General features: G+C 40.1%; 3 protein-coding genes across 3 annotated transcripts in view; 1 reads left to right on the forward strand and 2 right to left on the reverse strand.

Annotated features, from left to right (window-relative positions):
- The window catches only part of LOC140312960 (SH3 and PX domain-containing protein 2A-like), a 38,775-nt gene extending 35,909 nt beyond the window's left edge, over nt 1-2,866 (reverse strand). The window contains exon 1 of the mRNA XM_072390866.1: nt 2,818-2,866. The gene's annotated coding sequence lies outside the window, so the exon portion shown is untranslated. The remainder of the gene's footprint in view (nt 1-2,817) is intronic.
- On the reverse strand, nt 1,997-18,332 carry LOC140312962 (SH3 and PX domain-containing protein 2A-like). The gene is made up of 4 exons (XM_072390868.1): nt 18,140-18,332; nt 10,289-10,369; nt 5,215-5,290; nt 1,997-2,894 (listed from the first exon to the last, which is right to left on the reverse strand). Exons 1-4 carry the CDS (start codon nt 18,209-18,211, stop codon nt 2,740-2,742), a joined length of 384 nt encoding a protein of 127 aa, XP_072246969.1. The 5' UTR covers nt 18,212-18,332; the 3' UTR covers nt 1,997-2,739.
- On the forward strand, nt 14,920-17,093 carry LOC140312958 (N-acetyllactosaminide beta-1,3-N-acetylglucosaminyltransferase 3-like). The gene is made up of 2 exons (XM_072390859.1): nt 14,920-15,050; nt 15,710-17,093. Exons 1-2 carry the CDS (start codon nt 15,043-15,045, stop codon nt 16,839-16,841), a joined length of 1,140 nt encoding a protein of 379 aa, XP_072246960.1. The 5' UTR covers nt 14,920-15,042; the 3' UTR covers nt 16,842-17,093.
- Nucleotides 18,333-19,722: the final 1,390 nt, after the last annotated feature.

The raw sequence follows: 19,722 nt of genomic DNA on the forward strand, positions 1-19,722 counted from the left end.
TGGATGAACAAAGCTTTTTATTAGTGTTAACACTATAAAAACATTTTATGAAACAAACTTAAAAAAAAAAAAAAGAAAAAAAAAAATCACACTGCAGATTTGGCAGCATAATATGTTTTTCATTAAACAAGGATAAACACACGGGTTGGCACTGAATGTATGTCTAATCTGTGCCAAACACCCTGAAGGCAACTGATGTCAAAATGATGGGCCAAATCCCTGCACTGCAAAGAAAACAAATATAAAGCTCCAGCACTGCTTTATGACCAAACTACAAAAGCAGAGTTACACGAATCATTGATGACTAAAACTTTGTTTTCAACTTCCACATGCCGTCATGATCATCTATTTACTTATACCAAAGTTCCTCTGATGGCTGTAGGGCTTTGGAAACTAAAATCGCTTTGAATAAACTGTTTAAAAACTGTGCAAATGCAAACAGTGGCTAAACATAAGAATTAGTTTTGCTTAACACTCTCCCTGCAGCAATGGTCTTTGAATCATTTGTGTAAATTCAGCTGTTGACTTCAATCAGAGACCCCAAAATGTATCATAGATACTCTGGTCAACACTTTGTTAAAGTTATCTAAAAACAATTCCTCTAGCCCTAATGATTAACTATCCAAAAGGTAAAAAGGTACAATTTCATACACAGAGTCCATCCCAAAGCCACATTGAACTTTTTTTCCTTTACTCATCTGTTTGTTGTCAAAGTAACTCTAAAATCTTAAAAGAAGAGCAAGTTGTGTTTTTTTTTTCCAGTTTGTGTTTCTGCTCACACTCTGAGCAGTTTTGTTTGCACGATAAGAGCACAGAAGCTCTGCCTCATACCAAAGGCATGTTATGTTTAATTTCCAAAAAATTAGGAAAAACATCCTGTTTTTAAAATCCTGTTGCAAGGCTCCCTCTTGTGGCGGAGCAGCATTAGATCAATCTATTTTTATTTCCTTTCAAATCTATATAGTGACGTCTGTTGAACATTAGATGGCAGTGTTACACGAGGACTCTGACAACAACAGTGCTGAACCAACACGGATTGAATAATGACGTGAGCTTACATTTCACGTGAGACGTGAGTTTACATACATGTCACCTGTTAGTTTGACTGGATAAAAGTTCAACTTCTTTTACAACATGTTGTCACAATTTCAAAACCTGAACATTGAGAATAAAAAAAATTGTTTTCTGTTATATTTCTAAAATTCCCACTTTTTAAGAGTTAACACATTGATTAGACAAATCAATTTACTGTAGTTCACTCACTCGGCTTAATAGAAACACAGGAACACGTTTGCTGTGATTGTGAGAACTTACAACATAAAAAAAAAGTCCAGCTGAAGTGGCCCAGATCCAAAAGGCAGTGTGTGGGTGGGATGGCTTTTAGACTTCAACATCTCACTTTAAGCTGCACGGGACCATCTCTGAGACAGCAGGAGACTCTCTCTTTGAAGAGGGATTAACATGCATGGGTACTGAAGGTTAGAGGTGCCCGCTCAACACTATTTTCTACTTCGGAGTGTGCAAACAAGACACAGCTTTTAAAGAGTAGAAACAGAAAAGATAAAAAAAGAGTAAGCTCGGCCAGCCAGTACTGTAATTACTCCCACTCTGACTTTGAACTGAATATGACAAATGGCTGGAGTGAGGATCTTATCTGCCCTGAGACTTGAACTCCCTGCATCTCATGACACCACTGATCCTTCCTCATTTGTTCTGGCATCAGATGTCACCTCCTTGAAATCTTTATTAATAAAACACAGTGCTTCTCAACCAGTATCAATCAATCATCTCAGACACAGCTAAGCCTGCAGATCAGGGCGGGTCAGCAGCACAAATGAAAGGTCCCAGCTGCTGAACCACACAAACACACACAGTGTTTACAACCCACCAGAGGGCAATGTTTGATATCTCACAGCTCATATGACAGAGGGGATGCTAATGCTCAATAACAGCTTATGTTTTCCAGAACATAGCTCCAGTTACTCACTCTGTGGGAGGGTTGAGGTCCTCTGAGTTGGTTTCAAAGAACTTAAGGACCTCCTCACTTTGGGAAATGTGGGAGGGAAGCTTCATCAGAGCCTGTTGGCGACAAGGGAGGGAGAAAGCTACTGGCTGCAGCATAAACACATTCAACAGATTGCATTTATGTTTAGAAACATTTGAATTATACTTGTAGAGGAGTAACGGCTTTGTAAAAGTTTGTGCAGTGAGATCAGAGGACCAGGCGGAGATGTAAAGGGTGTGGAGGGGAAGGAAGAAGACTCTGGGCTCAGGGAGAGGGTTAAAACAAAGGAAAACAAACAGGGGCGATATAGTGAGAGAACCAGCTTGAGTCCACTGCGGGAGATTCTGAAAAGAAACTCACAGAAACAATATATAAAAGAAAGCTTCACAACAAATCCTGACTAAATGAAAACTGCTGCTTCACATGGCAACCCACCTGCCCAACATTCCCTTCTCTTCCCCGGTGAATGTAAGAGGGGCAGGTCTGCGCTTACTACTACACTTTACTGTAAATCTGCTGATTCATTCTTAGCCCTGCATGCCCCAGTTCCTTTGTTTCCTTTACAGGCTGCCTATTTAGGTTGGTGACAGGAAATGACCAGGGCAGATAGAGCAGTTCCTTTCCTGTTGAGGCTGGTGTTGGGAGATAAATCCTGAAGCCTGCCTTGAAAATACTGCAGCAAATATTCAAGGCGCATAAAGTGCTCTTCCAATCAAGAAGAATATAAGAGTGACCTAAAAGGGCTGTACACAAACTGAAAAAAGAAAGAACATTTGTGAGGACTTTTTAAGACATTCAGAGTTTTGGCTTACTTTGCAGTAATTATCCAGGTGCTTCAGTCTTCTGACAGCAACATCTCGGATGTGACTGCGGCGAAACAAGACTTTACCTTAAGAGAAACAGAGCAAGGACAGCAGACTCAACCTCAAAAAAAGGAAACATTATAGTGTTAGCTTATTAAATTTACTGCTGATGGGATGTAGATGCATTACCAATAAATCGAAACGTCTGCTTTGTGTAGGACTGTACAGCTTTTTTCAACTGCTTTTTTTAATTTTAAAGTCTATTAAAAAACGTTGGCCTTTATTCAACTGCTATATATCAAGCAGGGATGGTTAAGTAGACATAGATGTTCTGTGTGATGCCAGTCAAACTGCATAAATATTGGTGCAGGTTACCACATCAAGGTATTTGCTGCCCAACTATGCCAAAGAAGGGAAATTTGGAAAGATTACAACGTAAAATATAGAATTACATATATTTCACAGGAGGACATGTTGGAACATGATGCGACATTGTACATGCGAGTCCTCCATAAAATGTGTGACTCATTCAAAAAGAATCCTACCGATCTAAATACTGCCTCGAACTGAAGTCTATAGATGACTGCCTGACAGTGTTGGTAATAACGGTGTAAGAGTATAATGGCGTTACTAACAGCGTTATGTTTTTCAGTAACGAGTAATCTAATTAATTACTTTTCCCACCATTGCAACGCCGTTGCCATTACTGAGGATGTGAAGTGGCTCGTTGCTACAATTTGGTTGAATGAAGCGCAAAGTACTGATTTTGGCCACACATCAGCTGCCTGAAGAGAGCAGGGGTGGGGATGATGACGCCGTTGCAAATGATGATTGGCTGGGTGGGCAGATCATGCCCTGCTCACGCCGCCAAATACAACAAGACAGCGACAATGCCGACGAGCCAGGGAAATTCGAAGGTAGTGTCCGCTAATTTTAATTAAAGGCAATAATGTTTATGTAAGTTGCACGCTATGCCCAGGAAAAAAGACTTTATCCATGTCTGCCTCAAGCAACTCGAATCTTATGAAGCACCTCACATCAACACATGCTAACATGACATTTGTTGCTGCTCCTTCTAATGAATTCAAATTAATACCAAATGTTCTAAAATACTGTACATAGTGATTTTATTCTTCAATCAGTTAATATAAACATCTTTAAAGTTAAAGATGTTATAGAACGTAATAGCGTATAGAACATAAAAAATAGCGTCACAGTTACTTTGCTGAATAACTAATTACTCTTACAACGAGGAAACTGAGTTACTAACTCAGTTACGTTTTGGGAGAAGTAATTGGTAACTGTAACTAATTACTTTTTAAAAGTAAGATGACCAACACTGCTGCCTGACAGTCATGATAACATCATCCAATTCAGCTGACTGTGCTACAAAGCTAGCGCAAGTTTTTTTTCCAGAACTGCAAGGGCTTAAAATATAAAAAAGTAAATAAATCATACAAAAACAGCAGCCTCAGTTACAGATTTGCTGGTGCCCACCTATGATACAACTCCAAAGTGACAAAAATTCATTCCATTTTTTTGGTGCCTTCAGATGGTTGCCATCATGACACTATTAAAACTTTCCCACTATTTCTTAATTACTAGACATAAGTGTTGTGTTTTAATATCAATCTATATGACATGAGGATAGAAGTAAGTCATCTGCTTCCACACCCCAACACCTTACTACTTTTCAGTTAAAAGGAGTCTCTGTGATGTTAAAAGCCTAACCTATAATGTCCGCAGTCTATTGAGTGTGTTCATTCCTTTTACGTTTTACAAAATCTCTCCCACATAAACAAACCATTTGTAGTCAACCACATTTGGTTAGTTGGATGTGCTCAGCCTAAGTGAGAATTTTTTATTAAGGGACACATTAATGGGAACAAAGAGGAACCCCTCCCCTAATTGCGCTTCCCTTAAACATTACTTTCAGACTCACCAAGGACTGACCTCTAACAGCATCTAATAGCATGAATCCCACTAAACAGCTCTCTTTTATGAAGTTTGCTGCGTCTAACGGAATACAACTCACTCCATGTTTGGCTTAAAGAGAGATCAAATTAGACCCGAGTAGCTCTGCTTGTCTAACAAAGGATCTTTTCACTACTCTCCTCTGCTCTGGTCCACAATGATTTTATCAGATTAGACAAATCTCCCACTGCAAAACCTCCTACTGACATGACTGGCCACAAATTGATTTGGCCAGAGTGGAATATGGAAGCTGATAAAACAATGCAACGTGGTAGGCCGTGCTATGGGATGTGTAGGAGTACCAACAAATAGCAGTTGTGCATGAAAATGTCTTGTAGGGTTCCTCAGCAGTGAAGTCGTTTGAATTATTCTAAAACAGATGGTGATACTGACAATGGTACCATAGAGTATAGTGTGTTTAGTAGTTATCACCTGGCAAAAAAGGAATGATTCTCTTTTTGGGATCCTTCTGTCCTCCCTCAATTGGGAATTTGTCGAGGATTCGCATCTATAAACGCCACGGAGAGAGAAAAGAGAGTGTTAGAATCATCAGTTGTGAAGTGAAACTCAAAAACTTCCTTTTTAGAACCCCAAAAATGTACATTCCACTATAATAAGCCTTAACTGTCTTTTATCTTGTGTTTATAAGGCAGAGCCAACAGAAAAAGACAAACAGAATCCATTATGAACTTTCAATTGACCTCATTGTTACAGTGCATGAATTCAACAGAGTGTAATTAAACGTCATCTGAAAAGTCCCACAGCTACAAACAGTCTCACTTTGATCACTGGAGCAGCAGACAGGGCTACATCCCCCACACTTATCTGAAAAAAAGCCCTTAAAAGAAAGCCATTTAAGGAGCTCTAAAAGCATTTGGGATAAATAATGGATAATCAGCACTTTGATGTTAACACTTGATACATCTGTCCATTTACTGGATCGATCTACTGGCACGAGGCTGGACAGCGAAAAAGAAACAGCATGCAGTGTAAAGTCATTAATGTTGCCAGCATGTATCCGCTCAGACATGTATGTGTCCATCCTTTGTGTAAGAGCACCATATGCTTCACATTATGAATGATGTATGAGCATCTTTTGGTGAGTTCTGAAAAAAAAATTGCAAATGTATCAAGTATGCATCTGTATCACAGACAAGTTTCTAGTTTCCTCTTTCAATAAATTACACCCATATCATGAATGCACACGAGAGCATCCTACAGTGTCAGTGGGCTTGAAATCCAGATGTTGCCCCTCCTTGATCGTTTAGCCTTGCCTTGTTCCAGATGTGCTCTGTCAAACGGCGAAGAGTGCAAGCATCAAGCTTATGCTCACTCAGCTGGGAGGAGGGGCCCAGGACACAAGTCTCCATCTAAGTTGAGCCAAAAAAGAACCAGGCGGACAAACAGAATCCAGTTTGGTGGGTGACGTTGGATCCAGTCTGTCTGGACCTGTAGGAGTTGTTTGTAGGACTTCTGAAGTAAGGGGTGTTTTTGTTTCCCATCCTGTGGTTCTTTTTTTCTGATTGCATCTGCTGCCTTTGCTAAATCTCAAATTTTCTCTAAGAGCATGGCATTTCCCTCTCCTCTGAACTATGAACAGCTTGCAAGAAGTGGTTTTCTTTAGAAAAAAAACAGTCATCTTTATTGTGTTTTAAAGGGAAGGCAAAGGGCTGAGTGCAAAAAAATGGTCTTAGTAAACCAAAGATGCACAGTGGGTTTTAGTAGTAAGAAATCTGATCTTACCAAGATTAGAGTCTTGTTCTCTTAAAACTGAGAGGGCAAGAAATGAAATATGTAAACAAACCAGACTGTTTTTCTTTAGGATATGTTGACAATAACACAGTTTTATAGCAAGGGCTGCAATTTCCAAAAAAAAATCACAGTTGTTATAACAGTACATTGGCAACTGTATTGTTTATATGACACACCAAAGTGCACATTCAGCTTGCAAGCTGAGTGTAGCCGGACACTCCCTCCAAAATGGGAAAGTTCACTCGGTGCTGACAGTGAGGCTTCTTCTCCAGAAGTGAGGATGACATCACCCCACAGGACCTGCCTGCAAGTGTTCACAGCCCCACAGGACAGGTGTAAAAGCTATTTCCATGGCAACAGCCAAACAACTTGGAACTAAACTCAGCAAGAAAACATTTCTCACATTACGCGCATCTTTCATTCTGAGAATTCAGGGGCCAGGGAAGCCGTAATTAATCCATATTTCTCGCTTAGACTCAGTCCAGGAAACCTCAGTGTATAAAGCTGCAGGCTGCCCACGGGAAAATAAACATGTTCAAGCAGAAACAGGTTCTAAGATGTAATCACATCCCTCCTTCTGCACTAAAGTATTTCTGATTCTGCTCCAAGCAGTTGATAAGAACTGTTTTGAATAAATTCCTGAAGATGGAAACAACATAAATTAAGGATAAATGGAAAAATAAAAACAGCTTCTGTAACAGTAGTGATGATCAGTTGAAGCTTTCTTACTTAACTGCACTCACATGAGAAAGGAGGGAGGAGCAGACGACAATAGACCACACTGTGAAGCAGACACAGATACTGTTCTGTGTGGAATCTCAGACATGGGGAAGTTAGGAGGAATGTTCAAGTGGGAAAACAATCTGATTGTTTTGACACCTCCTTCATGGTTGTTTACTGCAGATAGATTGTGGCGCAACAATCCTTCAGAAACCATTTATTTGGGATCCAGATGAATAGTAAAAAAAATGTACCTCCTGTAGTTTTTTGTGAAAGGCTGTCACAGGCTGCCAACACTTACCCTCTTGTCATCAAATTTATTAACATGAATTCCAGTATATAGGCTGGTATAAAAATAATCTAGCAATCCATTGAAAGTTGCAGGTGCAAGGAATTGTGGGACAGAATTATTTTCTTTTCCCTCAGGATAGTCCAGCTCTGGCCAGTGCTAAAGGAGAAAACAAAGGGAGCACTGAAGCTCCTTTCTTTCAAATTTGAAGAATTCCAGCAGCTCTTATCATGATTGAAACTTAGATACTTCCCTCATCCTTCTCGGAATGCACCCTTGGAGAGAATCCCCTTGTAAGTGCAAAGGGGATCTATGGGCTTATTATTCCACAACTCAGGTATTCTTATAAAGGTTTCATCAACAATTTTGCGCAAAGGTATTTACAGATCTACTGTGTGCTGAATAAGACCTTTTGGAGCTCAAGAAGAAGCAGCATGCAGTGGGATATACTGCATTAAAAGTGATCACTTCAGTCAGTGGCGGTTTGAAACGATGACTGCATGTTTGGAGATGGAAAAAATGTGTGGAGTTAGAAATAGAGCAGAGCATCCCACCTCTGAAGCATTTTACTAAACTATGCTTGAGACATGCAACTTGAGACTACATAAGCATATATGACCATAACACATACAAATTTCTGTCTAAAATCTCAGGGATTGAAAGGCTTGTGGACAATTTATCTCTGATTCTGCTGCATCAACTTTTATGGGTTTTGCAAAATACTATTTGTCGAGATTAAAGGTTAAAGGGAGTAATAATGTTTTAATTCACAATATATTTTAGCCATTAGTCTATCTTCCCTCGTATGCCAGCCCATGTATAATGACTGTTTTTTTTTTCTGATATATATATATTTTTTTAAAGTCCCGACATGTGTGGGCAAATTATAATGCAGACAGAGTAAAGCACAATCCTAAAACAAGCCAGGCCAGCTTGCACGCTCCACAATCCTCCCTGGAATGCTGTGACCCGGGTGCTCTGTCCGCCGTGGTTGATGAGTGTGTAAAGTGGGGGGGGGGGACTCTCTTGATATACTGACCATTTCTGCTTATGTCAGACATGTTCAGGTCAAACATTTCCTTTTGACACCACAAAGAGGCTAAGCACTACTATACTGCGAAAACAAAAGTCGAAACAAGAAGAAATCAGTGTACTTAACTCTGTGTGCACGTTACAAAGAGTTCAATTCATTTAGGTCAGCAGAAAAGAAAAAGAGCCAAGGAATTGAAGATACAATAAAAAGTATATGAGATAACTGATGACAATTAAGTCTAAGAGAAGCTGTTATGAATTATGGTAAGAGCAATGGAGAAGTTTGCAATAGACAAACAACAAAGCTGCCTACTGTTGGATCTTGCTCCTTGACAGGTCTGAATTAATGTTCTAAATGTATTTATTTCTCTGCTTCCTGTAAACAAACTTAAAACATGTTCCTGTACTGCAAACAGACAAAGAGCAAAGGGATAGAAGAAAATGGTAGGTGTCAGTTGGCAGACATATAAACAAAAGCTTAGTGTGCCTTAGGAGGACACAAGTCTTAGATTACAGGCATTAGAAAAGTGAGCCCAGAGGTTGGCTGTAATAGTTCATTATTACTGAAATTATTTGAAGGCATGATGCTATTAAATAAAGTAGCTGTAGTTGTCTTTTCCGAACCTCAAATTTCTTTGTTTAAATCTATGGCTCCAAAATTGTTCATTTCCCAAAAACCTTGACCTTTCTTGTGCTCAAACTTTGTCTTTACTTGTCTTTGCGTGATTTCAACTACATTGTTCTATAAAAAGAAAATCTCCTCTACTTAATTGTACAATTAAGTTTTGTCAACCATCAGTGAGAAGCTGCTTATTGAAGTCTTCCTTTGACGGCAGCTAAATGAAACATGAATCTTGAATTTTCTTGCTGGCTTGCTTCACTGTAGACATATAAATGCCTACGTTCATTTCAGGACAAATAAAACATTTTATCCCCTTCACTATTTTGTATGGACAGCTGCAGAGTGTTGTTCTTCACAGATTATCATGGCCAGACAAACACACCTGGGCAGGAGGGATCTATGGATAAGACTAATGTTTATAAAGACAGGAGAGAAGCTCTGTTTCAATCAAACAGACCAGGGCTGAATTTTCCTGGCTATTAGCAAGAGACTAGAGAACAAAGGGTTTCCTGCAACCAGCCCACCGGAGCCACAGGGCTGTAGAGAGCAGTCTGGCTGAGAGGGATATCACACAAGAGCCAGAGACAACCTTTTGCAAGGAAACTACGTGATAAACTGTCCATTTATTTAGGTTTAAATGTCTTTTAAGACTATGTTAAAGTTTAGATTTGCTTTCTTGACAACAAAAAGCTGCACACTGGAGTCATTGTTTTAAAAAAATGCAGATATTTCACTCAATGTTTTAGGATTAAAAGTTCCTAGAGTCTTTGCTCCGTGCTGCATTCTACATTCTGGCTGAGGTCATGTTTTTCCTTGCCTCTGCAAAGGACTGGATTTCCCCCATTTCCCTATTTACAAGCTGTCATCTTAAATGAGACCTTTCATGAAACGCACTGCTTGCAGCAGCTGAGCAGATACAAGTGACCAAAAGGTCAGACTGACCTCATAGGATATAATGTGACAGTATGATGAAGACATATGAAGGCGATTCCTGAAAGAAAATGTAAAACTTTATGGCTTTTGAGCAACTTCCTGTGCTGCTATAAATTAAACTTATAAAAGCATTGTGTTACTTTGCCTGTATACCATACCTGCAAATCAAAGAACTTGCTGTATCTCCGGTAGACGACATGGGAAGTGGAGTCTGAGTAAGTGACGTTGATCAGGTACACCTAATGTGGAAAGCACAGACAAAAAAAGATGGTTTGAAACAAAGTATCTTTGTCAAAGACACCACAGTACCGCTTTAACCCTTATTACTTAACTTCAAAGGTCCACAGAGGTCAAACAAACTCATTAGGTTCCTCTGTTTCAGTCACACATTGGAAAGCTATCAGTGGGTCAATGAGGGGGTGAATAGATTTCACGTGTTAGGTCATTAAAGCCATTCTTGATGAATTACATCACATTTGAGCTTGAGTGCATTTAACTAGGGGTAGTGTATACTTATTCCCCTCCATTCATCTATCCATTTTCATCCACCTCCTCAAGCTCTTCTGAGGGGACACAGTCATTTCCAAGCTAACTGAGTTACAGTCTTTCTGGTAGGTCCCAGGTCTGCCCCAATGCCTCTTCACGGGAGAACAAGTCACCAGGGTAGATGTCCAGAAGATCCTGACCAGATGCCCTCACCACCTCAACTGGCTCCTTTTGATGTGGAGGAGCAGTGACCAGGGTCGGTCACAACCCACAGCTCTTTACCATAGATGAGAGCCGGAAAGTAGCCAAGACAGACATCCGCAGCACTGCAAACAATGCCCTGCCGTGCCCACTTCTTTCTACCCTCATTTGTGAACAAGAACTCAAAATACTTGAACTCCTCCACTTAAGGCAGTGAGCTGCCTCACACTCAGCTGAAAACTGCCCCCATGCCTGCTGGAGATCTCCTCTTGACGAAGCCAACAGGACCACATTGTCTGCAAAAAGCAAAAATCCAAAGCCGACTGAATAAGAAACCCTCTGACCCTGGGCCTTGCACCTAGAAATTCTGTCTATAAATGTTATGAACAGAATCAGTGACAAAGGGCAGCCCTGACTAAGTAAAAAAAATGCAATGAAATGCATTTAACTTACTGCTATGCACACCAAGCTTTCATTCCTGTTGTACAGGGACCAAATGGCCCGTAACAAGAGGCCTGATACCCCATACTCCTGCAGCACCTCCCACAGGACACCACGAACGACACAGTCAGAAGCCCTCTCCAAAACCACAAAACACATGAAGACTTATTGGGCAAACTCACATGCACCCTCCAATATCCTTGATAAGGTAAAAAGCTGGTCCAATGTTCAAAGACCAGGACAAAAACCACATTGAACCACATCTCTCCAGCACAGATTTTCTAGCCAGGCTGAAAAGTGTGATCCCCCTGTAGTTCAAACACACCCTTCGGTTCCCCTTTTTAAAGAGAGGGACCACCACCACGGTCTGCCAGTTCTGAGGCACCGTCCAAGACCTCCATGCAATGTTGCACAGGAGTGCCAAACAATACAGCCCAACAACAGGGTAGGTCTCGTTTGTAGAAACTCTGCCCACCACAACAACACTTTTGCAGGGAAAACTGCCTACACAAGCTGAAACTGAAATGGGACCAACATTTCCAGAGTCATTGCCATTTACCAAATCCAACATAACTGCTTTTCCCAAAATAAAGCTTTAATCTACCTCAACAAACAACCAAGCATGCCCAGAGGTTCATAAACTGACAGCTGAACCTAATAGTCCTTGGACATGTTTGGCACCAAGTGTTTACGAAAGTAGCTCTTACACATATGGTAGCAAGCTGCAAGGAGATCAGGTTTGCAATGCAATGCAATATTTTGTTCTGCAAACACTTTACTGTAAAATAAGCATGCAGTGAGGCAAACAAGTTCTCCATCGGCTTGCTAATGAGACACAGACAGCCTCATCAAACGTTCTGAATTTAGGCAATTCCTGTGAAGATAAATCCCTGAGGAACCATGAACCATGTTTATTTTTTTGTGACCATATAACATGAGCTTCACAGATAGTCTACTAATCATTCTGAAGTAATATCTTGATAACAGGGGGAAGTGATTGAGGGGGTTGCAGTGAACATGCCTGATACACCAGAGGCTTTAAAACTTTTATGTAAAAGAATTACACTTTTTACTCGGGATTCAAAACAACTAAGCACAACAAACACATGCACATTTGTGACTGTGTAGGAAGATCTGCATTAAATTACGATGACTGTTAGTCAAAAGTCTGCCGGCAAATTTGTATATATATGGGAGGTAAGTCTGTAGAAGGAAGCGACAGTTGACCAGTGGAAACAGAGGACAAAGGGCTGCTTCTTTCCTCTCCCAAACAGGACACGCATTTCCACTTGCTTAGCTCATAGATAATTACATTTTATTTTTTTCTTCCTATTCTTCCTTCTTGGGGACTTCCATGTGGAACCTCACATCCGGCTTTAATCCCAAGAGAAAAAGTCTGTGCCCTGAATTTAGAGGCCTTGGGGAGTCTCCGTCAGGAGGAGATGGACGATGCAATTGATCTTAACTCTCAGGTTAATTATTTCAATTGAAGCTGATGGACTAATTGATTTTTGCAGTCCCGCTGAGACATGTCTCATGGTTCACTGCATCTGAACACTCAAAATCAGTAAGGTGACACCATAGCAGGACAAAGGAATAAAACTAGTTTGGGGCCATACAATTAGTTGTAGCCACAGTAGTGCTTTATGCTCAAGGCAATTTTTAGAATGCCAACATGTGCACAGTGACAACATTAACATGATGCTTAGAGTAATCGTAAAAGTAACAAGTTAGCTTGATGGAATTTTTAATTGGTATTAAACACAAAATTTAATTTAGATCAATTTGGTCGTACACCGAAATGGTGGACAAACAAGTTATGCCACTATCATCAAATTACTGTCTATTGCTAGCAGTTGTCACCAAATGTTCCTCCATCCATCCTTTTCTATACCCACTTAATCCAACTTAGAGTTGCAGGGGGGGCTGGAGCCTATCCAAGCTGTCACTGGGCGAGAGGCAGGGTACACTCTGGACGTCACACGGCCACATAGAGACAAATGAAGCAAACAACCATCCATGCTCACACTCACTCCTAGGGTCTATTTACAGTCACCAATTCACCTAACATGCATGTTTTTTAGTGGGGGGTGGGGCGTACCCAGAGAGAACCCACGCATAAACGGAGAACGAGAACATGCAAACTCCACACAGCCGGGAAGGTGGTAACCACTACACCACCGTGAAGCCCATCAACATATGTATCATTGTGAATTATTTTTGTGATTACAAAAGATATTTTGAAAACCTAAATTACACTTTTGTTCATTTATAGTGATGCTCAAATATCATACCATTCACAATGACATTAGAAAATCAACAAAGAGTCAGTCTTGCTGACTGCATAATTCATCTGACCTTTCCAAAAATCTTGGTTTTCTTATGTTAAGTGCTCACAGGAAAAACAGGATTGTTGATGTTTCTTTGAAAAATTACAGTGATGGACCCTGAGATGGATGGGTGACCTGTCCAGGGAATACAAAGCCCGTCGCTAAGTGACAGTTGAGATTACACCAAACACAAACTATGTATGAGCTGTTTAACAAATGCACTGTAGTTAATGTAATGATAGCTAAAGGATGTTTCTTACTTGTGATCTTAGACATTTTGCTTACCTATTTGCTCTGATTACCACCTTGTATCTCAATCTGTATTTTTTGCTTTTATGTCACGGTACATTTAACTGAAAAAAAGCATACTTGATTGTATGTTGAGTCTCAATAGATGAACTTACATAGAAAAGTGTACCAATTTTGTTTATTTTGCTTAGTTTAGACCCAATCGAAGTGTAACACAGAAGGGTGAATTAGGAACTGTTCTTCTTGTTAGCAAAATAAGAACAACAGGAAATTCAGTAGTAAAAAAAAATCTGCTTTATATATGTTGTAGGAGCCATATATTGTTTTGCTCATCATTATTTGGGGTTTTTATTTGTTTGGTCTGGTTGGCACAGTGATATGTGTCATAGGTTATAATAGGGGCTGAATCACCTGCACTAGAGAGGAGAGAGGCGAGTTAGGTAGCCGTAAGTTTGGTTGACCGCTTTTAGTTTAGTTGTATTGTTTTGATACATACGCAAAAGTGTACAAGTTAATCCATCTAATATTGCGCATTTAAATCAGGCCACTCGTACTCTTTTGTGTTTATTATTAAATACTCTAAACTTACCTGGACCCACCGTGTTTAACTGAGCATCAGCATGTCAGACAAAACATACAGGACCTATTCTATTCTCATCCTCTCAAGCGGCTATACAGGGATTGGAAAGCCGCAACATATATAATGTATATATATATATATACACACTATGGCATTGCCGTTAGGAAATAAATAAATCCTCCCGATACAAAGTTTAATTTCATATATTCAAAGATTAATTTCCTGAACATCATGCCATAATACACACACATATATATATATATATATATATATATATATATACACATACATAATATATGGCATTGGATATTTCCACTCGTGCTACTTTGAAACATTAATAGTTGAACTCGTCATAAATGGTATGGTGTACAGGTCATCACTGCTATCACAACTGATACAAGAAGGAAACTGGTTCTTCACAAATCAACTTGCCTGTTTCCCGTTCTACCAGATTTTCTCTACATTATCTATGCCAAATCTAAATAAAGCAAATGCTGTTGCGTTATTTGGGCACAAAGCACAGGTGCTGCCCGAGTGACTAAACTCCACGCGCCGCAGCCATCTTTCCTGGAACCTCACAGTTAATCAAAGTGAGATCCACAAGATGCTCATTTGAACTGTCAACATGATCAGGTAATTATTGAAGAATATCTTCTATTATTTATGTGAGTTTTCATTGGTCTAAAACCTGGACATTAATATATTCTTCCTGCCTTATCCTTCGTGTTAGCTCTATTCATTGTCTTCAGATAAGCTCCCCAACTACATTTAGATTACTTGTGCATTTTTCAACCCTTTTTTTTGTTTCTTGTAGTTTTTGCTTGTTTAATATATACATTTTGGTGTAAAAAATTAAACATGCCATCCAGGCTGATGTTAACTTTAACACTTTTTAAAAATGGCCAAATGCATATTAACTAGTTTCTTTCATGAAGTGCAGGGAGCAAAACCCTTGATCCTAAAAATGACATTCATTCATTCTTTTTTTTTTATGAAAACAATGTCAGGGACAATCTCTAATTATGTATCTTATTTCCACTTAAATAGCCAGTATTGACGTTTAATATTTCGCCTGTATTTAGTGAATGGTTTGATTTGTAATGATTTGAATGAACGATTTAATGAATGAAAATTGGACTAAGAAAGAAACATTTTACTGTTTATTTACATTCTGACTGGGATCAGTTTTGGAACCTACGTAGTGTTTACCTAACTAGTTTTCACTTTATTACAACACATTATGCCGACTGAATTATCTGATTTGAACAACAGTTTAATTTTTCTCACTGCAGATTTTCAAGAGTGATAAACATCGGCGCCGCAACATTCTTGCTGTTGGGAGCCCTTTGCGCCGTTTTGAATTACAGTAGTGACAACACTGAGATAAAATACTCTCTCGTCGGTTCCCAAGAAGACGTAGGATTTGAAGGAGAGAATGACAGGTCCTCACATGATGTGTCCTCACTGCCAAGATGCCAACAAAACATGAATGCTGCCAACATTTTAGGCTTCAGCTTTCTTTCTCGTGAGATTCAAGATTTTCTCTACTATCGCCACTGTCGCCATTTCCCCATGATACTGGACCTCCCTGACAAATGCGGATCATCCGATGAGCCAGAAGACATCTTCCTTTTGATCGTCATTAAAAGCTCACCGAAGAACTATGAGCGCAGAGAAGTGGTGCGCAAAACATGGGCGAAAGAGAGGCTGCACAGGGGGGCGTTGATCCGAAGGGTCTTCATCTCAGGAACATCAGGTACTGGTTTTGAGAGAGAGAGAAATAACAAGATCCTTGCACTCGAACATCGGGAGCACAACGACATCCTCCAGTGGGACTTCAATGAATCGTTTTTCAACCTCACTCTGAAGCAGATGCTCTTTCTCGAATGGATGGAAAGACGCTGTCTGCATGCTCGTTTCCTGCTAAATGGTGACGATGACGTGTTTGCCCACACAGACAACATGGTTGAGTATCTCCAAAGCCTCAGGCACAACAACACAAGCAAGCATCTCTTTACGGGCCATTTGATCACAGATTCGAATCCCGTTCGATGGCCACGAAGCAAGTATTTCGTTCCAGTTCAGGTGCATGAGTCAGACAGTTACCCACCCTACTGCGGTGGTGCAGGCTACCTTTTATCTAGCTACACAGCTTTAGTCATTCATATAAAGTCCATGTCCATTCCCATTCTTCCTATTGATGACGTGTACATGGGAATGTGTTTGGAAGCCGCGCAACTTGTACCCGAATCACATCCAGGTGTGATAACATTCGATCACATGATTCCCTCCAAACAAGAAGATAAATTTGATCCTTGTTATCTTAAACAACAGCTCCTGATCCACAAATTCTCTCCCATCGACATGTATGTTACATGGCATAAACTGCATAGCCCCAGACTGCAGTGTAATGTCACAGTTTAAAGGTGGTGAAATGGCTCGTGAAAAGGCTTTTAACTGTTTTCCTGCCACTTCTCATTAGTTATCAATGCTGTTTGGTCTTTTTTTCACCTCCCTTTTAATGTTGTGTCATCTTTGTGGCTGAACAGTCAGCCAGAAACACAGTGATAGTGTGTTTCTTATGGCAGCAGCAGCTGGATGTAACAGAAACATGTGACATGGGAAATACTTCCATACAGGATATGATAAAGATACGGTCACTGGGTAGTAAAGTCAGTCTTGTGTGTTATATATTTGTCTAACCACGTTCACGCTGTGTTGCAGAGTATACTCAACTGACACCAACTCTCTTAAAACCTTTGTTACCATAAACTGCGTCTTTTGTTTGTTTATTTCTTTAGTCTTGTGAAGCATTTAATCACATCAGCAGTCAGACATGAGTTACACACTTCAGACGACAGCTCACTCTCATCTCTCTTTGTTATTGTGCTCACAAACATGAATAAAATGCCCTTCATGTGAGCTTGATGTACAGACAGTAAATCAAATACTTGCTGGAGAAAAAGGCAGCAGGCCCACGTCATATAGCCAATACGAAGACTTAATAGTAAATAAACATGTCTGCAAATGCCACTTTTGTCTTCCCAGATGCTGGTTAAGTCTTCAAAATTACTGGTGGCTTGCAAGCAACAACCTAAGTGTCCACTTTTCCTCCCACTGTCAGGACCCAGACAACTGTGTGTTCATCTGAAACTACAGGGAGCACTTCAGACATTTACAAAAACATGTCTCATTCCTTTTAAAACTAATGGAAACCTGCTGACAGTTTTGTTTTTCTTTTTATTCAAAACTCTTTGAGGATTCTTACGTTTTATGCTGAGTACAATCAGAATACTGCCTAAAACAATGGAAATATGAATGTGTAACAGGTCACATATGTTATGGTCACATACCAACAGCCTCAGTTGCTTCTGAAGGAAACATTAGGTTTTAAAGAGTGTGTTAAATAATTAGCATATGAGAAAATGTATCTCGGATTATATTTTCAATGCAATCTAGTTGACACATTGTTCTCTCCGGTAAATACATGTTTTCAATATATATATATATATATATATATATATATATATTCAGGTTGATTGACTTGCTTTTATTTTCTTGTTGAAAACTATTTGTGAATGTAACCTAAAGTAAACACTGACATTTTAGATGCCACTTATCCACTTAGAGCCACCGCTAACTTTCGGGGCGGTTTAAGAGGAAAATCTCATCTAAGTTGATCCAAGAACACAGCACAAAGACAGCAAGAGTAAGCGACTTACATAGTGTTTGGAGGGATTCCTCCTCTTTTGCACGTCCACAACATTAACGTCAAGGACAGTGCGGAACTGCATCTTGACGGACCGAATAGAGTTTGCACCAAAAAAAAAAAAAAAAAAGGCTACAACAAATTATGTTTACCCATGAAAATCTAAGCGTAAAAGAGACGCAAAAGCATTGACTCGTGCGCACACCGAAAACCGAAAAGTTAAGCGGATGAGGCAGGGGGGTGGGAGAGAATCCTCCGCAATCAGACACTGGGAGCATCCATGAATTGATTGTGTCAAAATGGTTTCTCGGAGCTTCTGAACTCTTTTTGAGACATGACAACGCAAAAGTACTGCCGTTTACTCAGACTTCTCCTCCCTGGTGAGGGGCTGCGCCGCTGCAGCTCAGAGCAGAGGGGCAGGCGGTCGCGCGCGGGGCGGTCCCTCCTCAGCACAGGACACACTTCACTGGACCCTTCAAGAAGCGGTGAAGTCAGACAGTTTTGGTGCGGGATCACTTTTATTAACGTGGAACCGAATGTGGATTAAGATGACCACCCCTAAAACAGGCCCCTGGAAGCATTTCTCTTTTAAAGCAGGACCAACATGTTCCAACAGAATTGCCACAGGATTCTTCTCAAATATGCACATTCTTAACTTTAACCGGACATTTGCCAAAGGACTCTGCTGCTCTCTAGTGGAAGAGGTGAAAGCACGAGGTTAAGCACAACACTGACGTTGAGCTCGGCTACTTTCCCCCCATATGGTGGCGTTACACACCATTTTGGAACATTGTGCAGAGTGAGAAGGGGGTTTATGTGCGTTTATGGCTGTACAGTACTTCAATATTTAAGTATTTCATTTGATGTCACGATGGCACAAAGTTTTTAGGAATGCAGGAGATAAAATCGACGGAACTGGGGTCAAATACAAACTTCAAAACTCATAAACCCCTAGATTTGAATTTGGTGAATTATATTTTTTATCTCAAGATAGTATTTCAACTGTGAGGGGGGGAAAAGGACCACATTGGACAACGTGTCTTAGGGGCAATAAACGCAGCACATTTAAAAACCGCACTAATGTAGTGTTCATGTCTAAATAGAATAAAGCCCTCAACAATGCCATTGATAACAACTGCCATGGGGACCATTGTTGAACCTTGTGAAAATAGGCACACATTTATTTTTTCGTAATAATTTTGAAATGTGCTTTTGTTTTTAAATCTTTTAGCTACAATAATCAAGTAGTGGATTTGAAGGTATTTCATGCCAGAAATAAGGTCTAGGTTTAAAATACCAGAGTTCCCCTTTAAGCACACTCAGCTGGGAGGAGGGGCCCAGGACACAAGTCTCCATCGAAGCTGAGCCAAAAAAGAACCAGGTGGACAAACAGAATCCAGTTTGGTGAGTGATGTTTGATCCAGTCTGTCTGGACCTGTAGGAGTTGTTTGTAGGACTTCTGAAGTAAGGAGTGGTTTTGTTTCCCATCCTGTGGTTCTTTTTTTCTGATTGCATCTGCTGCCTTTGCTAAATCTCAAATTTTCTCAGAGCATGGCATTTCCCTCTCCTCTGAACTATGAAGAGCTTGCAAGCTGA

The sequence above is a fragment of the Leuresthes tenuis genome, unplaced genomic scaffold (genome assembly GCF_036924035.1).
Source record: "Leuresthes tenuis unplaced genomic scaffold, fLeuTen1.0.hap1 SCAF_8, whole genome shotgun sequence".
Taxonomy (NCBI): Eukaryota; Metazoa; Chordata; class Actinopteri; order Atheriniformes; family Atherinopsidae; genus Leuresthes; species Leuresthes tenuis.

What these genes read in the sequence shown, in the direction of transcription:
- LOC140312962 (XM_072390868.1), bottom strand. Translation starts at nt 18,211, where the DNA reads ATGCAGTTCCGCACTGTCCTTGACGTTAATGTTGTGGACGTGCAAAAG. An exon ending in GCAAGTTCTTTGATTTGCAG is followed by an intron (nt 5,291 to 10,288) that starts GTATGGTATACA and finishes TGGCGTTTATAG; the next exon opens with ATGCGAATCCTCGACAAATT. An exon ending in AATCATTCCTTTTTTGCCAG is followed by an intron (nt 2,895 to 5,214) that starts GTGATAACTACT and finishes GTTTCTCTTAAG; the next exon opens with GTAAAGTCTTGTTTCGCCGC.